At 39.2% G+C, this 22,503-nt stretch overlaps 1 protein-coding gene across 1 annotated transcript in view; it reads right to left on the bottom strand.

Annotated features, from left to right (window-relative positions):
• Nucleotides 1-3,339: 3,339 nt before the first annotated feature.
• LOC136760249 (aryl hydrocarbon receptor) overlaps nt 3,340-22,503 on the bottom strand; it is a 44,061-nt gene continuing 24,897 nt past the window's right edge. Inside the window, exons 3-11 of the mRNA XM_066715555.1 lie at nt 20,274-20,374; nt 17,272-17,361; nt 13,572-13,692; nt 10,646-10,773; nt 9,318-9,520; nt 9,018-9,127; nt 8,374-8,515; nt 6,842-8,102; nt 3,340-6,187 (exon numbers count right to left, since the gene is read on the bottom strand). Coding sequence (XP_066571652.1) covers nt 5,987-6,187; nt 6,842-8,102; nt 8,374-8,515; nt 9,018-9,127; nt 9,318-9,520; nt 10,646-10,773; nt 13,572-13,692; nt 17,272-17,361; nt 20,274-20,374 — 2,357 coding nt within the window. The 3' untranslated portion in view covers nt 3,340-5,986. The remainder of the gene's footprint in view (nt 6,188-6,841; nt 8,103-8,373; nt 8,516-9,017; nt 9,128-9,317; nt 9,521-10,645; nt 10,774-13,571; nt 13,693-17,271; nt 17,362-20,273; nt 20,375-22,503) is intronic.

Raw genomic sequence — 22,503 nt, 5'->3', positions numbered from 1 at the left:
ATTGTAGCCTCTTTTTCCTATTTGTAGTGGAGATGAGTGGTACCCGGTGGGGTCTTCTGCTGTTGTAGCCCATCCGCCTCAAGGTTGTACGTGTTGTGGCTTCACAAATGCTTTGCTGCATACCTCGGTTGTAACGAGTGGTTATTTCAGTCAAAGTTGCTCTTCTATCAGCTTGAATCAGTCGGCCCATTCTCCTCTGACCTCTAGCATCAACAAGGCATTTTCGCCCACAGGACTGCCGCATACTGGATGTTTTTCCCTTTTCACACCATTCTTTGTAAACCCTAGAAATGGTTGTGCGTGAAAATCCCAGTAACTGAGCAGATTGTGAAATACTCAGACCGGCCCGTCTTGCACCAACAACCATGCCACGCTCAAAATTGCTTAAATCACCTTTCTTTCCCATTCAGACATTCAGTTTGGAGTTCAGGAGATTGTCTTGACCAGGACCACACCCCTAAATGCATTGAAGCAACTGCCATGTGATTGGTTGGTTAGATAATTGCATTAATGAGAAATTGAACAGGTGTTCCTAATAATCCTTTAGGTGAGTGTATGAGATTTGACAAATTTCACTAAAGATCAGTGATCAGTCAGATTCCAGTCCTGGGGGGGCCATACATCTGCTGGTTTGTGTTCCAACAGGAGCTCCCAATTAATTAATGAGTCATTGTTTACTCAGGTAGGCTTATCTAAAACAATTTTATTTTTATAGCCCATATCTTACAATTTGTTTATGACTGAAAACATTGAACCCACAGAACATTTCTGGAGAGAAGGGTTCAATTCATCCAGTTAGTTGTCTAATTAAACCAATTAAGTAGCCAAGAGCTGGGCTGAAACAAAACCCAACAGACACTGCACACCACAGGACAAACTGGTCTAAACCACACCACAAAAGGGGGCACGGTCTGTGTGAGCATTGCAATTGTGAAAGATTAATTGGTGGCGAAACTCAAAGCTTTCATATAAACATGCATGTACAGAAATACTGAAAACACTACGTTCTGTAAGAGAGGTGTTGGCCAGCGGTAGGATCACTGTCACAACCACAGCGTTCAACTGTGAGCAACAGTCACTTCTAGGGTATTAATGACACAGGAGATAAAGTATTCTCTGGACAACAGCCTCATTATTACAAGGGCCCTGATGAAGGCAGATCCTGTACTCCGCCCAGGGAAGGATACAACAACAACAATGCAAACACAACCTGGACCGTGCTCTCCTGACCCCTGCAGTCCACTGACCTGTCCAATAACGCAACGGGACGCCCATCTACAGTCCTATTAGTGCACTGATGAAGCCGAGCTACTGCAAATAAAGAAACAAGCAGTTTGGATGGATAGAATACAATGAAATGTATATTGGTAAAGCAAGCAGTCTGTTGGTTGTTTTGCACGAGTGGCACTTCGTGATTATGGGTGGAAATTAGAATTATATTCAACTAATTATAACTACAGACACCAGATTACAATGGAACCAATAGTGCATGTAAACATATTTTATTTAAGGCAGTACGTATGCTTTCCTGCTATGTAGACGAATGCTATGTATGAATTCAATTCACAATATATGGGAGATCACAGACATCCTAGTAGAGCACTTATCCTAGGTTTCTGTCACAAACTGTGTTGCTGTAAAAAGCTGAATTTACTGAAGGAACATCATTAAAATGTAAAAAAAAGTGCATAAACGAAAAATAGAAAACAGAGCAAGTGACTTAGTTTGCCATCTGTACAGTGTTAATATTGTGTGCAACACAACTGAAGTCCAAATTATTCAGGTTCACGAGAGTTTGTGAATTGCAGCTGACATGAATAACGTCTTTATATGCCTGTATTTTTCACCAGGGAGCTGACATGTCAGCATACCTACCGTAGGAAAATAATCCTGTCATTCGAAAACAGAAATAAATGGAGCTTTTACAACAATAGGTGTAATTTTCTTGTTGGAAACAAAACTGTGCCTAATTTCTAAATGACCAAGTACCAATTGCTCACAAACCTCTTCTGATTTATATGAAGTACAAATAAAAATATACTACATCCATTACATTTATATAAAAATAAAATAAAAACCCTTGAGAGATTGCTGATCACTTCTGAGAAAAAAAACAGGACCCAATTTGAATAAAGTCTGGATTAAACTATCCTGACAGCATGTTCCCAAACTAACGCTCGTTCAACTTTCCTCTGAGTGCAAGTCAAACATCGCAGGCAGGTGGGACCAAGTTCAGATTAAACAATTAAGTATGTCCCCAAAAAACACATGATTAAACATCTTCTGTTATGTCACCTATATTAGGAAAACAAAGTCTATACTATACAAAGGCAGCACATTTGCAATGCAGTTTTCCACATTCTTTTCTATAGACTTTGTGTTTTCAACTAATCTGCAAATAACAGTAGACCGTACATAAAATATGACTTATGTGACTAAAATATGAGTCATGGGGAGTCTTTCAGGTCAAGCGCTCATTCTGGGAGGAAACTGAAATGTAACGGTGAGATGCCAAACCTTAATCGAAACTCAAGTGACTGAGCTGTTGAAAAATCAATGTGCAAAATGACTACCAAAACAAAATTGTAAAATAATAGAAATTACTGATACAAAAGAGTACAAAAAATGTCTGAATAGGCCTTAAAATCAGAGACCAGGGCCTAAAGTTGAAAGAATAGACCAACAGTGGAAAGGTGGAAAAATCGATTGTAACAAATAAGATCAGTCATGTATGATTCAAAAGAATATATATACTGATCAAAAAGAAGTTTAAAATAATGTAGTTTGTGAACAATCTGCATGTAAGTGCAGAAGAGAAATTCCACTTCCACACCTTGTACAGAAAAATAATAATAATCTTTACCAACAGTATTTTGATAGAAAAGCAGCTTCGAATTGGATCTCTACGCTTACATAGTTTCTGAACTGTGAATGCAACGCACATGTGAATGCAATGATGGCAATGTTTCCACAGCATCATTAAGTGTGTATCTCCAAAATGCCCTTCATGAGGAGACTGGATTAACTGTGTGAAGACGTGATATGGAAACAGGCTTGGTTCTTTAAAAAAGTCTGATGATTCTGCATGTTTTTATGATTTGAAGTTTTATTATATGAACGGGGGTTATTTTGTCCTTTCCTGTCGTGTATGGCCTGACACTCAATGTCTAGCATAGTGTCTCTCTGTTCCCACTGGAGCTCACAATTCACATTTCGCACTTTTAGGAATGCCTGATTTTACTTCTTTCGGTTCGGAGATCTGCGCTGTGTCATGCAGACAGAGCTGCTTGAAGCACACTGAACAGCAGCATAGTGTACACAGACAACTTCACAATTCAGTGCTGAGTGCAGTGGAGTCACTTTAATCCCATCCTGTAGTACTGTCAAATGATTGTCAACACATTAGAAAAAGCAAAAGAGCATAACATCCTAAATCCTCAAACAACACTGCTTCTCTCATTAAATTAACAAATTAATTTGAACATTTCAAAATAATAATAATGTTGCTACACTGGCAGTTTACAAATGCCTCAAATGTTTCAAAAAGCAATTATTTTTCAATAACATTAATTACATATAAATAATATGGTAGAAATAAAATATTCAATACAAGAAACATAGAAAATCTTTGATGCTCATTAAAAATACATTTTGTGGCGCACAAAACATATTTCTGTATCAAAACTATATACATATATATATTTATACATGTATGTATACTGGTATATATATATATATATATATATATATATGTATATATAAAAAAAAAACCTCGACATTTCTGTAAGAAATTAGAAGTGTAATTTTATAACATCTGAGATTGTCTTTTTATGAGCTTTCTTAATAAAGAAAATCAGTCCTGGAGCACCGAAGTCAATGAGTTTCTTTCCATGCTTGTTCTATTTTTACTTGCTTGGTTGTCAAAGTGGTTGAACACTGGCAGGCTAATTTATTGAGCAGGCATTGCAGTTGAGCAGCTAGACACCTTCTACATTGGCTATCTAGGCTTCCTGCTGTTGTATTAGTAGTCTGTATGCATTTGCTGCAGAATACTGCGCTTCTAAACATGATCCACAGATCTATAGATCCTGATACCTTGCTATCCAATACTAATGGAGTCAGAGGACAAATGACAGAGCTGTAACTCAGGGGTTCTGGTCCTGCTGGAGCCTCTACCCGGCTGTTTTTTGTTCCGAACGAGCTCTCAATTACTTAATTGAATCTCAATTGAAGTAACAATCTGCTTAGATTTGACTTTCTATATTGTGTAATAAAAAAGCTGTTTTTAAGTATAGAATTTTTATACAATTCTATTATATTAGTAATTAGTAATTGAGATCTCGGTTGGAACATAAACCAGCAGGGTAGGGGTCCTTACAGGACCGGGGCTGAGAACCCCTGACCAAACAGCTTCAAAGGCAAATGGAAATGACACAGTCAGAAATTTCACAAGAAATGGGAATTTCCATTTACCAAAGGTTGTGGATTTCACAATCTGTCCTTCTCATGTTTATTCAAATTTAAATCTTTGTCCTCTGGGCTTTTTATTGCTGCCAGAAAATAAAACTCAGGACTTTTCACCACTTAAAGGTAAAAATAATCACCATGGAAGCTGGCCCAAAGGCACTTCTCTGTGCGCCACATATAATATTAAGAGAAGCTCAGTTCAAAGAAAATCTCAAAGTGCCAAGCCAATCTTACCTTTTCTTTTTTCCCTTAAGAGTGCAAAATAGATGTCAATTTATTATTTATCTTTAAACCCACACCTGTGTACAATTATTTGAAAAAATATATATTTTTTAACAAGATAGTTTGATTTGATATTTAAAAATAAGTGAAAACTGGAACATTGTAAATGTAAACTCCAATCTTACCTGCAACTGTATTGAATTAGACTGTACTGGAAAAGGGTTTGCATAGAATTAGTGCATTTGTACAATACAAAAACAGTTTCTTAAAATAAAAATATATAACACATTACTTCAGATCAATTTTAAATGACCATCTCAATGAATTACGTTGTGAAATGTTTACAATTAGAAACATCATATTTAAAAATGTACACCTGGACCAAGACCGGGTCAATAAACACAACATATTTATATTTACTTTCAAAAGCATGTTAAGTCTTTCTCACGAGGCTCACAATGTGATTACGTAAAATACTGCTGCAAGATTTTTTTTCTTACCTCATTTTAAAAACAATATTTTAAACAGTATACAGATGAGGCCATTTTCATTATAAGAGTCATTAAATACAGACAGTACACAACTGCACATAGAATTCTTCTGAAAACTGAGTCCTAAAGTTTGAGTTAAAATTGATCCGAGGTGTTGCAATTGAAATAAATTATTTTTATTATTACTCAATTTCTTAGCAGACACCTTTATCCAGGGTGACTCGATATCACATTATGTATTACATTTACTAATTTATACAGCTGGGCATTTACTGGAGTAATCTGGGTAGGGTACCTTGCCCAGGGGTAGAACAGCAGTGCCGCCCCCTGAGAATTGAGCCCACTACCCTCCTCTCCAGAGTCCAGAGCTCTAACCACTACTCCACACTACTGCCCATGAGTAAATGAGTAAAACCTTGCTCATATAAAAAAATATATTCTTGTGTTTATCAGATACGTTATATATTCAAATAAACTTGTTTCTGGGGTCACCGCAGCCCTTGGGACAACGGACTCATAGTGCAGTTAAAACATTCGGGGCTGCGATTTACCTAGTGCACTGCAATGCCATGGCTTCATTATGTTTGTAAAGTTAAAACACACTGTAGAAATAACAACAGAAGGTCAAATGTTTTATAGACTTGTATAAAAAAAAAAAAACCTCAATATGGCTTAAAAATGCACTGCTGTGCCAGAAAGCAAATTAAACTTGTATAAAAACAACAACATTAAACAAAATGGATGACGATGCCGTTCACTGCATTTTCGTGGCCTACAGTCCGAAGCGATTTGCCCTTTTAAACTCTTCATTTACTACACTGTCCTTCAGGTGGCAGGAGGTTTGAAGCCTGGGTTACATGAACCCCCCTGGACATGAGGTCAGGGTACGGCCAAGGGTCTCTCTGTGGAAGGTTGAGAGGCGGTGTGGGCTGAGGGGACTCGATCATGCTGAAGGATTCTGGGAAGCCTTCTGCCATGTTTCCATCGTTTCCGTTTTGAAACTGTAACTGAAGAGGGAAAAAAATAGGATGTGGGATTTTGCAGACTTGTCCTGCTGCACTGGACAGATGCATCTAATTATTGTTGGAACTTCAGAAAAGATATCAGATAAGAGTCCATCATGATGCCTCTAACCTGGGTCCAAAACCTACACCCATCACCCTACGTTTCTGAAGTCTTACGTTTGCTGTGGGCAAATAAATAGCTTTATAAATCATTACTAATGAGCTACTATACCATAAATACAACCCGACATTTTCCACATTATAGAATTATAGTTACATTATCTGACAAAAGAAAAGAGTTGTGTTACTCGACAAAGAAAAGAGTAAGTGGAGGTTCAGCTTGAAAAGTGCTTTTCATTCCTGTGATGTTTGAACACACATGTCCATTTCATGGCTAATACAGGCAAAACGCTCTATAGGCCTCAAGCCTGCAATGGACACATATGTTCACGGGAATGTAAAGCTCTTATAATTCCAGTAAGCAGTTCTGTAATGGTGACTGAAGAAGTGGATGTACTCTAATATCAAAATATTTACCGGAGAATGGCAGACAAACAACAGAATTCATTATAAGAATAATAGGAGGGCATACGGAAAGTTCCTTTAATTTTGGTGCACGCCCTTGACTACACCACCACTACAAACGCAGTTGTTTACCTTGGTTAGGAGCGGGTGCTGCTCCAAGGACACGGGCTCAAACATCATTGGGTTCATCTGATTCGGTGGGCCCAGCATGGTCGGGTTGGTTTCTGGTAGACAATGGTACATAGACATGGCCCCCGCGTAACACGGTTGCGGAGCCATCACAGCATCCTGCGCGTTCATCGCACATCTCTGACTGTTTGGAGAAGGGTCCAAAGTTTCCAGGAAGTCCTCCAGGTCCTGCGTGCTGAAGTCGTTCACAGTGTAGGTCGGATTCGCGAGGGTAGACGGTAGCTGAGGCGTCCGTGGGACTGCGTTCGGCGCAGTTTTATAAGGCATGAAATTGGGGTTATACGCCATCGAGATGACGTCCATCTCGTTCTTGTAGGGGAACTCCGGGACGATGCTCTGCGGGCGATAATGTCCGTACTGGAGGTCCTGCTGTGGCTGGACGTGCGGCTGCTGCACGTACAGGAGGGGAGGCGGCTGCTGAGAGTTTGCAGGCGGCGCGCTGACGGGCTGGAGCCACGTCGTGCACATACTGTTGACTTGCATGCGTTTCATCTTCTGACAGAGCTGCTGCTGCTGCTGCTGCTGCTGCTGCTGGACTGGGAGCTGTGGTGTAGGTGGTGGCGGCTGCTGGAGCATGCAGCTCGAATTGGGAATGAATGGCTGCGGCTGGGGAGGGGCACTGGAGTACATACAATCGGGCCTTTTATTTAGCGATTCCTGCACGTAAGAGAGGATCTCGTCGGCGACCTGCGTGAGATCTCCCGGGTCGTCACACTCAATTCTCAAGAACTCCTCGTCCTGCTGCAGGAGCTCCAGGTCTTCCAACGATATTCCCAGGTTCTTCATGAAGCTGAACAGATCGCTGTTCCTCCCGTCAATAGAGCTGTCATTCTGCTCCCGTTTCAAAACACTTCTTTCCGTCACCGAAAGGATGTTATCCTGCCAGTCACAGGACAGGATCTCATTCGCATCCCCTCCCATGTCGCCGGCACACATGCTCGACTCGAACGAGAGCTTGCTTTGCGCGGGTGCACAGACGTACACAGACTCGTCCTGCTTGAGCAAGGCGCCTAAAAGAGAGTTTGGATCCAAGTCTTTCTCCCTGGTGTTACTCGAATCTCCTGTGCCTTTGCCATTGCACTGTGTGGCATCACTCAGCAGAGACAGGGAGAAATTAGTCTCGTACAGCATGGCCTCCCCGGTAGCAAAGCTAAAAGGCAATTTAAGGTTGCGTTTCTTGAAATTCTCCATACCCTCTTCATCCCTGCAGAACAACAAACCACAAGTTAACTGATTTTACTATGCTTTTTTACACTTTATTGTGGTTTAACTGTGCTATACTACAGTGACAGGTTATAGCATAAATGTATTTTGTGTGGGGAATAATCACCTACATATCTGACCAAGATGATAATCGGAACCTCTGGTATTTATTTTTTTATCCATTCCTTCCCTAATGATTACTCGCAGGTGTTTTAATTTAAATCAATTAAATACATCGTTAATTTAAGACCATATAATTGATGTAAACGTACGTGAGAGCTCTCTGCGTGGCTATGATATAATCCGGCCTGCCGTTCTTGTACACCAGACGTGCGTTTGCTTGAACCCAGGTCCACCTGTTGTTTTTGGTCAGGAGTCTGAAGATCGTCATTCCACTTTCGCCCGTTTTCATCACTGCAGGAGCACAAGACTTGCTGTTAATGCTTATGTCTGATTAAGATTCAATCCACCGACACCCACATGTATTTTCATAAGTATCCCACAACTGATTCAAGAATTCTAGATACATATACTTCTATGACAGGAATACATGCTTTTCACCATGGCCAATTACTTACATTTTGATGCTTGGTCAATCCCCCTCCTCCATGACATAAACAAGGAAAATAATTACACCATGTCCATGTGGAAGAGTGATCTACATTCCTAGATTAGGGAGAGCATGTCTACTTTCACGCAAGTTCACAGTCAATCAGTTCTAGTCACAGAAACTGAATCTGGCAGATTTTACAGAAAAGGGTGGGGGGGTGGGATTTTTAAATTACTTGGGGGATTGTGTGTCCCGAGACCTTTGGAAAATACATTAGATAGTTCTGACCCTACCACGTGGCAAAGCTGGTTGTATCATTCAAGGCAACTGTGGACTAGCAAGGCTTTCTATGAAATACAAACTCACTGCGGACGTGGTTCTCCGCACAATACAGCATGTCAGCAGCGTGGATGAACTGGTAGCCTGTTCCCCGGTAGCACAGCTCTGCGTCGGTGTAGCCCAGAACAACCTTCCCTCTGCAGGGGGGAAAGGGAAATAACATCACCAACAAGTGAACAAAGATACATTTCTCTGTACCCCTACAGATGTTCCTCCATCTTACTTATAACTGACTCTCTCATCAAGCATACCAGTGATCCGTGATATTTTTACAGCTCCTCTCTGCGAAGTCTACCACACACTTGTGGAAGCCATTGGTTTACTCACTTGGGGTCGCAGGCGGTGGGGGTGAAGTCCAGCTTGTGTTTTGTCCTGAAGATGAAGTTTTTGGTGCGGATCTCCAGGATGGACGGCGGCTGCAGGGGGGTGGCCAGTGCGAACAGGGCCAGCTGAGGGGGGATGACGGTCCCATCTTTGGACGTCTTGTTCTGTCCGTGTAGAAACTTCAGATGACCCTGGAAGTTCATTGCCTGAAGACAAACGAGGTCACAGAGGTGTGATGTTAAATATATAAAGAACTGAAATTCAAATGGCGGAAGGGAAACATGACCATTAATTCCATGTTTGTGGGTTAAATTCCACTTCTGTTCATGAAACAGAACCATTAACTCAGAGACTTTCAATTAAATAAATAAAGAGACATGTAGAGTAATTGGCTGAAGAAGACATTTGCCCGTTCAACAACAGGAAAACTATTCTGTTCATTTCATTCAGCTTCAGAATATGTGCGGCCATACAGTGTAGAAGGGAAGCAATTTTTTTTTTCAAAATCAAAACGTTTGTTGAAGGAAAACAAAGACCTTCAGCTGTTATAACAGAACCTAAATCATTGCATTTTGTGACATTCCTGGTACACTTCCTCACCAACCACAGCTTTAGTTGTGTGTGTAATTATCTCAAGTATAGCCAACTTTGAAAATACAGCAATTGAAAATGAATGACTGAGAGTTACATCATGTTAAGGAAATTACAGAATAATTATACCAACAAACACTGAAACACTGAAAAGACTGTTCACGAATGGATTAAATAATCAAAACATTGAATAATCTAAAAATAGTACAAACAACTTTAACATAAAATTATTCCAACCACTATTACTGCTATTACCCTTTACAAGATACAAACAAGATTAAAAGCTAAGTTGTGCTGCTGCAGACAGGACTGAACAAGCAGTGTGTGAGATTCAACAGTTACTTGTAACTTTCATAGCTGAAGTGAAGGAGCTCTAGATCCTGCAAAATGTTAATGATTGCACTTAAATTCATTGAGATACAAATAAGCAAATTTGGTGGCTTTCTGTATTAAGAGCTTGCATGCAAAGCTATCACTTCCTGTTCCCGATAAGCAGCACATGACCTTACATTGAACCTGACAAAACAGAAGACAAGAAACTTCTCATTTAACACACGGTCGTGCAGAGTTCATGCAGAGTGTGTTGAATTTTTAACCCTTAGCCACATGAAGCTAGTTTGCCTATGGACTTAATAAGATTATAATAAATGATCTGTCATTACAAGTATAAAACTAAAATATTCCTTGATTCACATACATACACACACACACATACAGTATATTTATTTACTCTTACTTACAAGAAATCCTGAGGAGTTATCCAGAAGGCATCTCAATCTGCAGACAAAGTTTCTTTCCAAAAACGCTGAATTCTCCGGGGGGAGCTGCTCGGGACTGTAGTACGTGATTGGCACAGGGGCTCCACTTTCTGCAGCAAAAAACAAAGCACTCTTCTCAGTTTTTGAAACAAGAAACAAGCTTTTTTTGGTGAAGAATTTAGTTTCTTATGTAAAACAACAACAGAAACATGTTGGAGTGTTGTGAAGAGTGCTGGTATAGTTATACCAATACATCAGCAGCTTTAAAATAAAATTGCATCTGCTTTGTGGCACTGGAGACACTGCCTACAGAATGAAGAGAAAAATAACCACAAAAGTGAATTGTTTTTAAAGGATAGCAATGCTTCCCAGTAGATACAAGCAATGTGTTGACTGAAGAGAGAAGAAGTCAACCACAAAAACAAAATAGGGATTTAAGGAAGTTCTGCTAAAATGAAGCATTTTCATAAAAAATTGTAGTAGATATTTGAAACATTATACATGTAAATACAAATCACTTAACAGCCTTCCAGAAACTGCGTGGAAATCAAGTTCTCTTGCCAGATCACAAAGTAATTTAATGTATTTTTAGGTCACTAATTCAAAGACCTTCAGGCAAATAGTTTTGTAACCATTGATGAGATAGTATTACCCATTGCAACCACAACATGAATGGATTTAAAACTGACTGAGTGGGAATCAGGTGTAGCTCTGTCCTCATGTGTTCCGATCTGTTACTTGAAATGAATTAATTGTGTTTTTTTTCACAGAATAAATTAAAATGCATCAGATCTGTTTCCATCCCACTGTGCATATAAATACCATTCAAAAACTGATCAGCCTAGTAAAATTAATGAACATCGATAATGGTCAGTCACATTCTTCTCTCTAGGGTGTCAGGAGTTGTGCAGGGGGTTGTTGCTCAACTGCAACATCTCGATACTAGTGAGGAAATCAAGCAGTTTCAGTTGAACATGAGGCTTTCCTGAAATGCTCTGCAGTTGACCTTTAAGAGAGGTGTGAAATCATGTCAGCACAGCAACATCAGTGAACTGCACCTGAACTCTAGGCACTTAAATGTATTGTCTATGAACATTTTGAGACCAAGCACACTGTATATTGATGTTCCCTCACACCTCCACTCTGGAAATCTGAGAGGATAACCACAATCCCAGACGGGAATTCAAGTCGATACAGAGAGGGGACGTGTGGCTGAGCCGAGCTGCAGTGTTCGTGTTCAGTTCAGGCCTGGATCGCTACCTTGCCCGACTTGTTTGAACACTTGAGCGCATCTCTGTTGTAACACAGTTTTAATGACAAACGGCCTTGGGGGTTGATCTGTGCAAACTATAAACTTTATTAAACTATACATTTTATTGACAAGAAGCACTTTTCGATTTGTGTACTGAAACATGTTTTAGTAGTATTAGAATACAATGGTTGCTTTGATAGGGACAAGTTTTATTTATTTTACTTTAAGAACGCTGGACAACGTGTTTTGCTTTTTCCTTACTCCAAGTCAATTACACACCACATGTATGTCTTCTGATAGCAGCTGTTTGCTAAATAAAGTCCAGACGGGGCGAGTTGAATCATCTAGGATGTCTTCAGACGGAGAGTGTAATGTGATCTGGTGCTGGAGTAAATAAAAATATATAACCCTCAGTAACAGAATCGGAGTCTTTATACGAGGGACACCAACTGGGATCCATCCGGAGATGTGTGCGCTCTGGGATTTACAATGTTCAGTGTCACTTGGCTCATCGTATAAAAACTCGGCTTGATCTGAGGGCTTCTTTCTTTGCTTTCTAACCTCAGCAAAAACACAGTCAGATGGATTACTGCAGATGGCAGCGTTCGTGTCTGAAGGTCTTTGGTACCTTTCTAGGCTGCCTGCTGACAGACACTGCGGTGTCTATATTTCTTTGAAAGCCTTCAGCAAAACAGTTCTAGCTTCTCCTGTGCTTAGATCATGTTCACTGCGCTTCCCAACTGTGCTTGCATTATGTGGAATATCAAGAGGTCTGCCACCCTAATCTTTCTGCTCCAAATGTATAATAAATATGACATCACTTAGCAAGGCTTTCCTTCCCAGAAATGATTAAATACAAGTGGGTAAAATCTTGTTAAATTTGTATGACTGCCTTAAATAATGCATGGGTGAGTGGATAGATGAATGAACTGCTACATTGGAAAACAAAGACCTGAAGTTACAATGCATCTATGTTAAGGGGGATCAGCATAGTGGGGGAGTGGCAGGGGTAATGAAATGTAGTGGTGAAAACAAGACTGGGTATGTCAAAGTTTACCTGGTGGCCACTCCTAAAACGAATAAGCCCAAAATAAACCAAAACATTCACGATGAAAAGACGGAGCACATCTAGTTGATATCTCTACAAGGGAAAGCTGATTTCCACAATATACAAGCAAAGGCTAAGATTTAAAAAACAATTTAAAAACAACTGACCCCCCAAAAATATCACACTGAAATCTTCTTTATCATTCTCAGTGTTATATAGCCATAGATCCTGCCTATTTTTAGCTGCAATTTTATATAATAACAGCTGGGAAGGGGGCTGAGAGGCGTACAGATTATTACACGGATCACAGATTATCACATGGATTAACACTTTATAGAGTTATGGTCATCAAAATACTTGAGGAGTCCATACATTCAGCTTCAAAAATAAAATAAACCGTGTTGAGTGTTTTTTCTAGAGACCTACTACATATACCCCTTCCCTGGCTGACAACCCGCTTCTGCTATAAGCACCATCCCCCGGCAGAGAGATGTCTTATGTCATTTCACATGATTTTAAATATTGCTCTGAGAAGGCGGAGGAGGGCAAATACAGGCATTGGCCCATGTGTGCCGGAGTCCCCCGTTAGGCCACTGAATGAATCTTACCTGAGTCCGCCTGCAACGAGTCCGGGTTAAGGGGATTAAGGGCCCAGTGAAGCTGGTGCTGAAACTCGGCTCTGTCCTCTGTGTGGATGAAGTCATACGCACTCTGGTGAATGACGTCAGACTGGAAAACAAAGATGCAGAGAACCGTTTTTCCATTTTCCAATATATATATAAATTAGTTTCCTTTGAAAGTTACTAATTACTGCCCACAAACAGGAAACACAACATCCTACTTGAATTTGAAATGACATTCAAGGTATGCTTATCTGTCAACTTGAGGATCAATACAAAGCAGACTTATAGATATGGCAAACAATGTGTTGAAGCAATAAAAGATTGAAGTATGTAATGTAACTAATAGAGTAAATTTTCAGTGGCATACATTGAAAAGGAAATGTGCAAAAAGGAAACTATATTCTTAGTTTAATTAGGGGATTTTACACATATCATGGAAATATGTTTGCAACATGCAAATACTCAAAGAACTGCAACACCTGATAGTAATGTGCTACTCTTCTTCATCGTTTTCAGCACCTACAGAATAAACCTCCTTTCAGTTTGCACACTTCGCATCTCCTTTCCAAATGATCTGACTTATGGGCTGAATGGAGAAGATAAAGACTGAAAACTTGCCCAAATTCCCTTAAACTCATTGTGATTAAACTGTTGTGTAGCCTAGTCCCAGAGCTCATTTAATAGATATTCATGTAAAAATAGCTGCAATTCTGACACAATATAAAGAAAGGTGAAACACACATTCACACAAGTGGATACCACTGTATTCTCTCATTGCTTTTTACAGCTCTCTGTTAGATAAAGCCCTCTGATTGGATTCATTATCTTCGGGTCCGAAGCCTTGGTAAAGGCATTTTAGTGTTGTGGTCAAGTTGCTGCACTGTGGCACAGGAGACCGGGGTTCGAGTCTTGTCAAGTCCAGAACTCCCCAGGGACCAGTGTAACACTGGTGTCAGCCCTGGGATTTTAGTTTAATTTGGATGCTTTACATTTTTAAGAGAAACTGTGCTCATAATATATCTGAATAAGAACAATTCCTCTTCCAGGTCTACATGTGAATGTGCACTCAGGTGGGCTATTAAGCTGGTTGCTGCTGAAAAGGCCTGGATTACTGGAAAAGACTGTCCCCAGTCTCAAAATGCATGGAGGGACATACATAGCCTCTGCAACTAAAAAGTTCAGGAGACTTCAAAGTAAGAAAGATTATTAATACGATTCCTATCAGAAGTGAAAAATAGTACATTGTTTCTAGGAAATGGGCAATCCAATACAATTTTGTAAACTTGTCATTTCATTGATATAGTGATATATATACACTCACCTAAAGGATTATTAGGAACACCATACTAATACTGTGTTTGACCCTCTTTCGCCTTCAGAACTGCCTTAATTCTACGTGGCATTGATTCAACAAGGTGCTGAAAGCTTTCTTTAGAAATGTTGGCCCATATTGATAGGATAGCATCTTGCAGTTGATGGAGATTTGTGGGATGCACATCCAGGGCACGAAGCTCCCGTTCCACCACATCCCAAAGATGCTCTATTGGGTTGAGATCTAGTGACTGTGGGGGCCAGTTTAGTACAGTGAACTCATTGTCATGTTCAAGAAACCAATTTGAAATGATTCGACCTTTGTGACATGATGCATTATCCTGCTGGAAGTAGCCGTCAGAGGATGGGTACATGGTGGTCATAAAGGGATGGACATGGTCAGAAACAATGCTCAGGTAGGCCGTGGCATTTAAACGATGCCCAATTGGCACTAAGGGGCCTAAAGTGTGCCAAGAAAACACCCCCCACACCATTACACCACCACCACCAGCCTGCACAGTGGTAACAAGGCATGATGGATCCATGTTCTCATTCTGTTTACGCCAAATTCTGACTCTACCATCTGAATGTCTCAACAGAAATCGAGACTCATCAGACCAGGCAACATTTTTCCAGTCTTCAACTGTCCAATTTTGGTGAGCTTGTGCAAATTGTAGCCTCTTTTTCCTATTTGTAGTGGAGATGAGTGGTACCCGGTGGGGTCTTCTGCTGTTGTAGCCCATCCGCCTCAAGGTTGTACGTGTTGTGGCTTCACAAATGCTTTGCTGCATACCTCGGTTGTAACGAGTGGTTATTTCAGTCAAAGTTGCTCTTCTATCAGCTTGAATCAATCGGCCCATTCTCCTCTGACCTCTAGCATCAACAAGGCATTTTCGCCCACAGGACTGCCGCATACTGGATGTTTTTCCCTTTTCACACCATTCTTTGTAAACCCTAGAAATGGTTGTGCGTGAAAATCCCAGTAACTGAGCAGATTGTGAAATACTCAGACTGGCCCGTCTGGCACCAACAACCATGCCACGCTCAAAATTGCTTAAATCACCTTTCTTTCCCATTCAGACATTCAGTTTGGAGTTCAGGAGATTGTCTTGACCAGGACCACACCCCTAAATGCATTGAAGCAACTGCCATGTGATTGGTTGGTTAGATAATTACATTAATGAGAAATTGAACAGGTGTTCCTAATAATCCTTTAGGTGAGTGTATATATATATATATATATATATATATACACACACATACACACACACACACACGCACACACATACATTTAAAAATAAAATGAAAATCTATTCAGCCTTGCAAAACATCACACTTTCAAAAATCTGCACGGAAATGTTGAAATTCAGGATATTCGTCATAAATACTTAATTGATCTGATAAATGTATTTACATGTGGAACATGTTCTGCAATTATTAAACATTATGAAATAGGTAAACAAACTCCTATAAAATTATAAGTTAGAGAACTTTTATGCTTTTGAATTCTGCTTCACTTACATTGACATTTATTTTACATTACATTCTCTATAGCTAGGCTTGTGGACTTCTTTTCAGTTCATAGTCAACAAATATGAAATAGTGTTCAAAATGATGTTGTTTTCCATTCAACCATATGATGTTAGTCTCTCCTGACAAATAATGGTTAAATGTACTTACTATGTCAAGCACACTGGCCAAAACTAAAATTGTATTAACGGACTTTCATCACAACTGCCTTGGTCACATATCTGTAATATTGATTTATAACTAAACCAATAGTGTGGTTTCATAAGCAGTTTTAAAACTTTGCTTTGCAGAAAGCCCTGCACAAGTTTTACATGTGGTACCAGTTCATGAGCTTACAGGACAAGTTTATATTTCACTGCACTGTCATACTATTGTTACTCGTCATTTTTAGTTGTCACCCTGACAGCATTGCCAGAATGATCAAAATATGAGCATCAAGGCTTGTTTCATTGCTATATTTACAATATATAATTAGGAACAGTTTTTCTTTTAAAACTTAAACTGCAGGGAACCATCCAATTTTACTGTACCCACACTAGCATGTTGCGAATTAAAAATAGAATATTAGCTATTGGTTTGTTTGATGAAAGTGTTAAAGTTCAGCCTTTGTAAAATTAAATGCCAGAGACAAAAGCCGTTTTATTGTACTTGGCATTGGATTGCATCTCTGTATCCGTTAATGCTACGGAAATACCACAGCAATCAACTATTAGGACTTAGTTGAATTTCACACGATCACAAATTGTGTCGTCTGTGTGTGCAAACCGTGAGTGGAGGAACCTTAGGAAGTGATAAAGAAAACAGGGTCCCGAACGACAATGCTGTGGTGGAAAAAAAACCTTACCTGATGAAATCCCAGGTAGTCCTGGATTGTAGAGGAAGTGTAGAAAACCGTACCATCGGCGGTAACCACAATAACAAAGCCATTCAGAACCTAAGGGAAAAATAAAATAATAATCAATGGGTAATATATACCAAAAATATCAAACTATGAATGTCTAAATCATATAATTGCTTCTTCAAATAAAACATTGATATTGCCGATTCTTTCTGCGGTAATGCATTTTTTTTTAAATGTTCGTCTAAATTGACTTTAAAATTAAAGGGTATACCGAAATTGCTATACTGAAATTGAATCTGTTTAACGTGTATAAGGGGGATTATTGAGTTATCTTAGAATATGCGTGAAGATTGGTTTGTGCAGAGGGTTGTTAATTGAAATATTGGAGGTGATGACAATTAACAAGTAACCTCTTGGAATATAATGGAGACATGCCAAGATAATAGAACATAAAATAGACAAAATAACCATAAACAATAGGAAGAATGATCTAATACTTGGAAATTAGACACAAAAGTTATTTTTATGGCAGAAGCAACATTTGTTTTATAATAGTATGTCCAAAAGAAGAGGACACAAGCTTTAGCCATATGTGTTTAAAATATGGTACAATTAGTTTTCATTTGATTATTATTCATGTAGAACAGGCAGACCTTGCTCCAGACAGAGAAGTAAACACATATGGGACATCATGAGGAATATCTGAACTGGACAATGTGGCTGCTTTCAACACTGTGAAAAGGCAGGTGGGAATCAAATGCCAGATTTTCCAGTTCATCCCAGTAAAGCTACTTTGTTGCAATCAGCTGCTTATGTGTGTAATTTAAGATGCGTTCAACTAACCTAAAAATTACAATGCTTGTAATGCAATGCTTGCTTGCCTTCCACTTCCACTTTCTAATGCAAATTAAGATGCATGACCTATAGGGGCTGCAGTTTGGCTGATCCCAAATTATTCTTTGTTTGGCTTTACTTGGAAATGTTTAGCTTGAAAGCAAAATGATCTAAGAATGAAGTTTATAAAATAAAGGTATGAAGGAGGAAATGACTAGTTTTTAAAAAGGTGTAATTTACTTTAAAAAAAATCTTTGTAATAAAAATGGTTTTAGAAGGCATTATATGGTGCCCAAATGTGCTAGACGAAGTGTTGCTGATTCCATCAGTCACACAAAGGACATTTATCTGCACAGAGAATCAATAAAGTTTACAGCGCTTGTCATGATAGCTAACAACTTTTGTAACTCACTGATATGAGAGGACCGAGTTTCACAATATTGATCTATCAGGTCGGGGTGAATACAGTTCAGTTGTGCTGTTTCATTTATTCAGACTTGTTATACTCTTCTTTTTTTGCTGTTTGAAAGTTTTGTCTTTGATATCCTGGTGGTTGACTTCAGCTATTGAGAGTCTGCAATGTAAAGCAGTTATACAGCCAGGGTTTACAGGCCGGTGTCGCTCTAGTGTGATACTTTAGAAAGTACCATGCAGACAGTTGCATACTTGAAGGCATTCCTGCAATATAATTACCTCACATTTCTAAAAGAGACAGCTGCTACACATTTTCTCAATGAAGCCCTTGAACAATGGGTTCTCGAGTTGTTTCCTTGTTCAATGTTTTAGTCTGGACACTTTCTTCTGGACACTTTGTTTTCTCATTTCTCTCTGGTGTTTTGGCATTATCCAAAAACACAAGCACTTAAAATCTTTATTTGTACTTGCTTCTATACAATTGTCCAGATAGTGATGATTTAAGTATAGTTTTTAAATGAGGGGTGGGAAAAAACTAAACAAAAACAAACAGAGAGACAGAATGATAATGCTTTCCCATAGAAACCAAATGTAAACAGATTCCAATATGAAAACAGCACATGGTGGCTACATTTTGAGGATTTCACAACTGTGCAGTACTGCATGGTTTCCCCAGGTTTTCTGGGGAAACTACCTAGAACATATAAGCCAACAGTGATATATTATTACAGATGAAGTCATAGTCTGAGAGACGTAAATGAATTTGACTGCCAATTTGGTTTATTCCAGCTTTAAATGGACACTTGTCTTCCAAATACAGCAGGCTTTACCGTGCCCCAAATGTATACTTCCTTTAGGATATAAATTCAAAGTTAACAGAGATGGGTTGTTCCAGCAGTTGCGCACACTCTTTCTTCATTAATATCTCACAGGTGATTGACAGCTGTCTGCGATTAGACTAAAATAAGATGATCTCACACGTGCGATGGCTGGCAAGGCTTCCATTTCAGCATTTAAAATTTGATGGACAGGTGCTTGCAATGAGGGTTGCCAGGGGACCAATGCTTTGTAAACATACTGAAACATGCATGCTCCTGGGTATATATCCAGGGATGCTTGTAGCCTCCCATTACAGCCTTTACAGAGCGTGTGTGATGTGATGCATAACACGCTTGCCTGCAGTGCTGGCGATAATTGGGTAAAAATGAATGGTCTTCCACTGTCTGCTAACGATGCTCTATAAATCAATAGGAGCAGCTTGATATCAGCTGCTAGATATTGAGTGGAAAAAAGTTGAAGGGTTTCATGTTTGATATCATCAAATGCAAGCGAAATGGAAATTACAATAACAAAAAAACTGAAAATCGATCACCATGACATTTCTGTGGATTTTTATCAATATTAAAAGTATTAACTGAATCCAAGTAAAATGTAACTATAAGCAAAACAGTTTTGTTATTTCTCTGTCTGTATTGATAGGGAAGGCTTTAAGAATTTACACTACAGTTTACCACTGTATGCTGCAGCTGCTGCGATTAAACAAATATTTGTCTTGTTCAAGTACTTCATCTGAAAGTAGTTTAGGATACACTAATTTTTACTGCACTGCACAGAATAACAAAACTGTACGTGAAATGTAGTTCTGTACACATCGATCGTGGTTCAGGGACCAGAGACAAACACAGAAAACACACAGCGCTACACTCACAAAAACAGCAGCATATTCTTAGACATCAAAGACACTTTGCAACAATTACCTGCAACAGGAGCTCCCCTTCCAGGCTTTCCACCCCGGGCGGTTTCATGTCATGGACGCCATTCCCGTTGGGTCGCTTGCTGTTTTTAGATTTCAGGGCCACTACAAAAGAACAGCAGCAACAAAGGGAAACATTTTACTACTTGTGTGAGTGAAGAACAATCAGCATATTAGATGGTAAAAGGATCAGATCTAGGATTGTGGTGCATGCTGTTAAACAGGAATTATTAGGCCAAGACAAATGGTCGGTAGCCCTTTTATCAAATCACTTCCACAAAATATTGCTCAAATTAGCTGGAACTGTGTATACACATACATAAACATACTTAGGAAAAAAGTGAAAAGTGTATTTGATATGCCTATACAACGCAAAACACAAATATTAAGAATAGATCATTTTGGCGTTTTCCTCAAATAGAACTTGGTTTAATTGCATTTTGTGATGATTAAATAACAACATTCAGAAACCATAACACAGATTGTTACATAATTGGATCCAAACTGAAACGTTACGGGGTCACACTGCAGACTAACCATTTAACCTATGTAATGGTTTCTGTTTATGTATTCAGATGGCATAAGATCAATTGACAAAAATAGACTTTACATCGCAAACCAAGCACAGCTGCTGCAGCATGCAGTCTATGGTCTCCAGATAATAAAAAAAAGGTAATTACAATTTACCGTAAACACTCCAGACTGTTACAGAACCCGAGTGAACGCATTCAGCACACTCAAAGCAATTTAAATTTCAACCTACAACGTGTGCCAAAGCCACACTTAGTCAGTCAGCTAGGTTTAATAAGGCAAACAGACTCTGCATGAGACCTTCAGAAAGTTTATTGTATGCAGTGTTCAACAAGGTCTGCCGTACAGACCCACCCGAAGACCTTCACTTTAGACAGACAATGAGCGCTCAAAGACCAACAGGTTTCATGTGCTTAATGCAGATGCACACAAGCTGCCGACTGTGTGAAAGAGTGGGAGAGCAATCAGATGGAATATAGACAGCGTGGGGCACAAATTAAAACTCAATCCACTGTACGCACTACAGTTCATTGTCAAGTCAATGATCGTGGTGATGTTGCAGAGACAAAAGGCACTTATACATGTAATACCACACCAGTTAACATCTATATATGAGGAAAATACATGAAAATATCTGTTAAAGGAAAGGAAAGGATCCCTAAGAAATATCAAAAGTTTCAGGAGCATGAACATGAGAAAACTAAAAGATGGGCATAATTAAAGACTAACAAATGCTCACAGACTTTATTGATCGACACCTTCTTACTTTCGAGCAGGAAAAATACAGTGAAGTAAAACAATGCTCAAGTTAAAATAGCCAAAATTCCTTAAAGAGCAGTCTAATGGGGTTTGTGACTTGTCTGTCAAATCAGCTTATAGTATGTGTGGATTGTGATATATCTTGGGTTTCCCAGAATAGACCACAGTTTCCTTTTTCAAGGTATTAAATGTTTAATCTAACAAGAAAAAATGTGCTGCACCCAAATAATTTCAGTATGACTTATTCCATTATAAATAATAATGACACCACAAACTGTGCCATGGAAAAAACAAATAACTGACCAAAGATTACTGCACCGTGTAGACGAGTCCCTTTACTGGCAGGAAGAGGGTCATATTTGAAAACAAAGACTGCACTTTAAAACGTTTTAGTAAGTAAAAAGTAATTGGGTGTTGAGAGACGAGGAGATATTTAAAATGCATGTGTCTGCAATTCATTTAATCGGGCGAGACACACATCCTCCCAGTTGGACGGCTTTCCTAGTAAAAGGAGGATGCTCTGGATTGCCATTTCACTGTTGAAACAACTTTTCGGCAGTGTTTAAGTTAAAGAGGAGTCTGTGATCTATGCAACCCCATAGAGATTAGTAAACCAGTAAGTAGGAAGAAAAAAAAAAACAGCAACACTGTGTTCTCCAACAGTCCAACCATACTTTATTTTTCTGGTTTACATTTTTGTCCTGTAGTTTTGATTTTAGTACATTTAGTTAAAGTGTCCCTTGACTTACAGAGGTTTCAGCAGTACATGGCAAAGACAAACACTACACACGTGATCACTGCACATGCTTGATGTGGAGACTTATAAAAATGATTAGATTATTTTTCTTCCATGGAAAGTGTGCCTCCTTCTATGACCTTTGTCAATTTCATAGATCTTATTTTAGGTTCAAATCTTTTGTATACATTCACTCCCCGAGGCTGCA

Source organism: Amia ocellicauda, chromosome 10, assembly GCF_036373705.1.
Source record: "Amia ocellicauda isolate fAmiCal2 chromosome 10, fAmiCal2.hap1, whole genome shotgun sequence".
Lineage (NCBI taxonomy): Eukaryota > Metazoa > Chordata > Actinopteri > Amiiformes > Amiidae > Amia > Amia ocellicauda.
The sequence above is the reverse complement of the archived record's forward strand: the minus strand, read 5'-3'. Positions and strand labels throughout refer to the sequence as shown.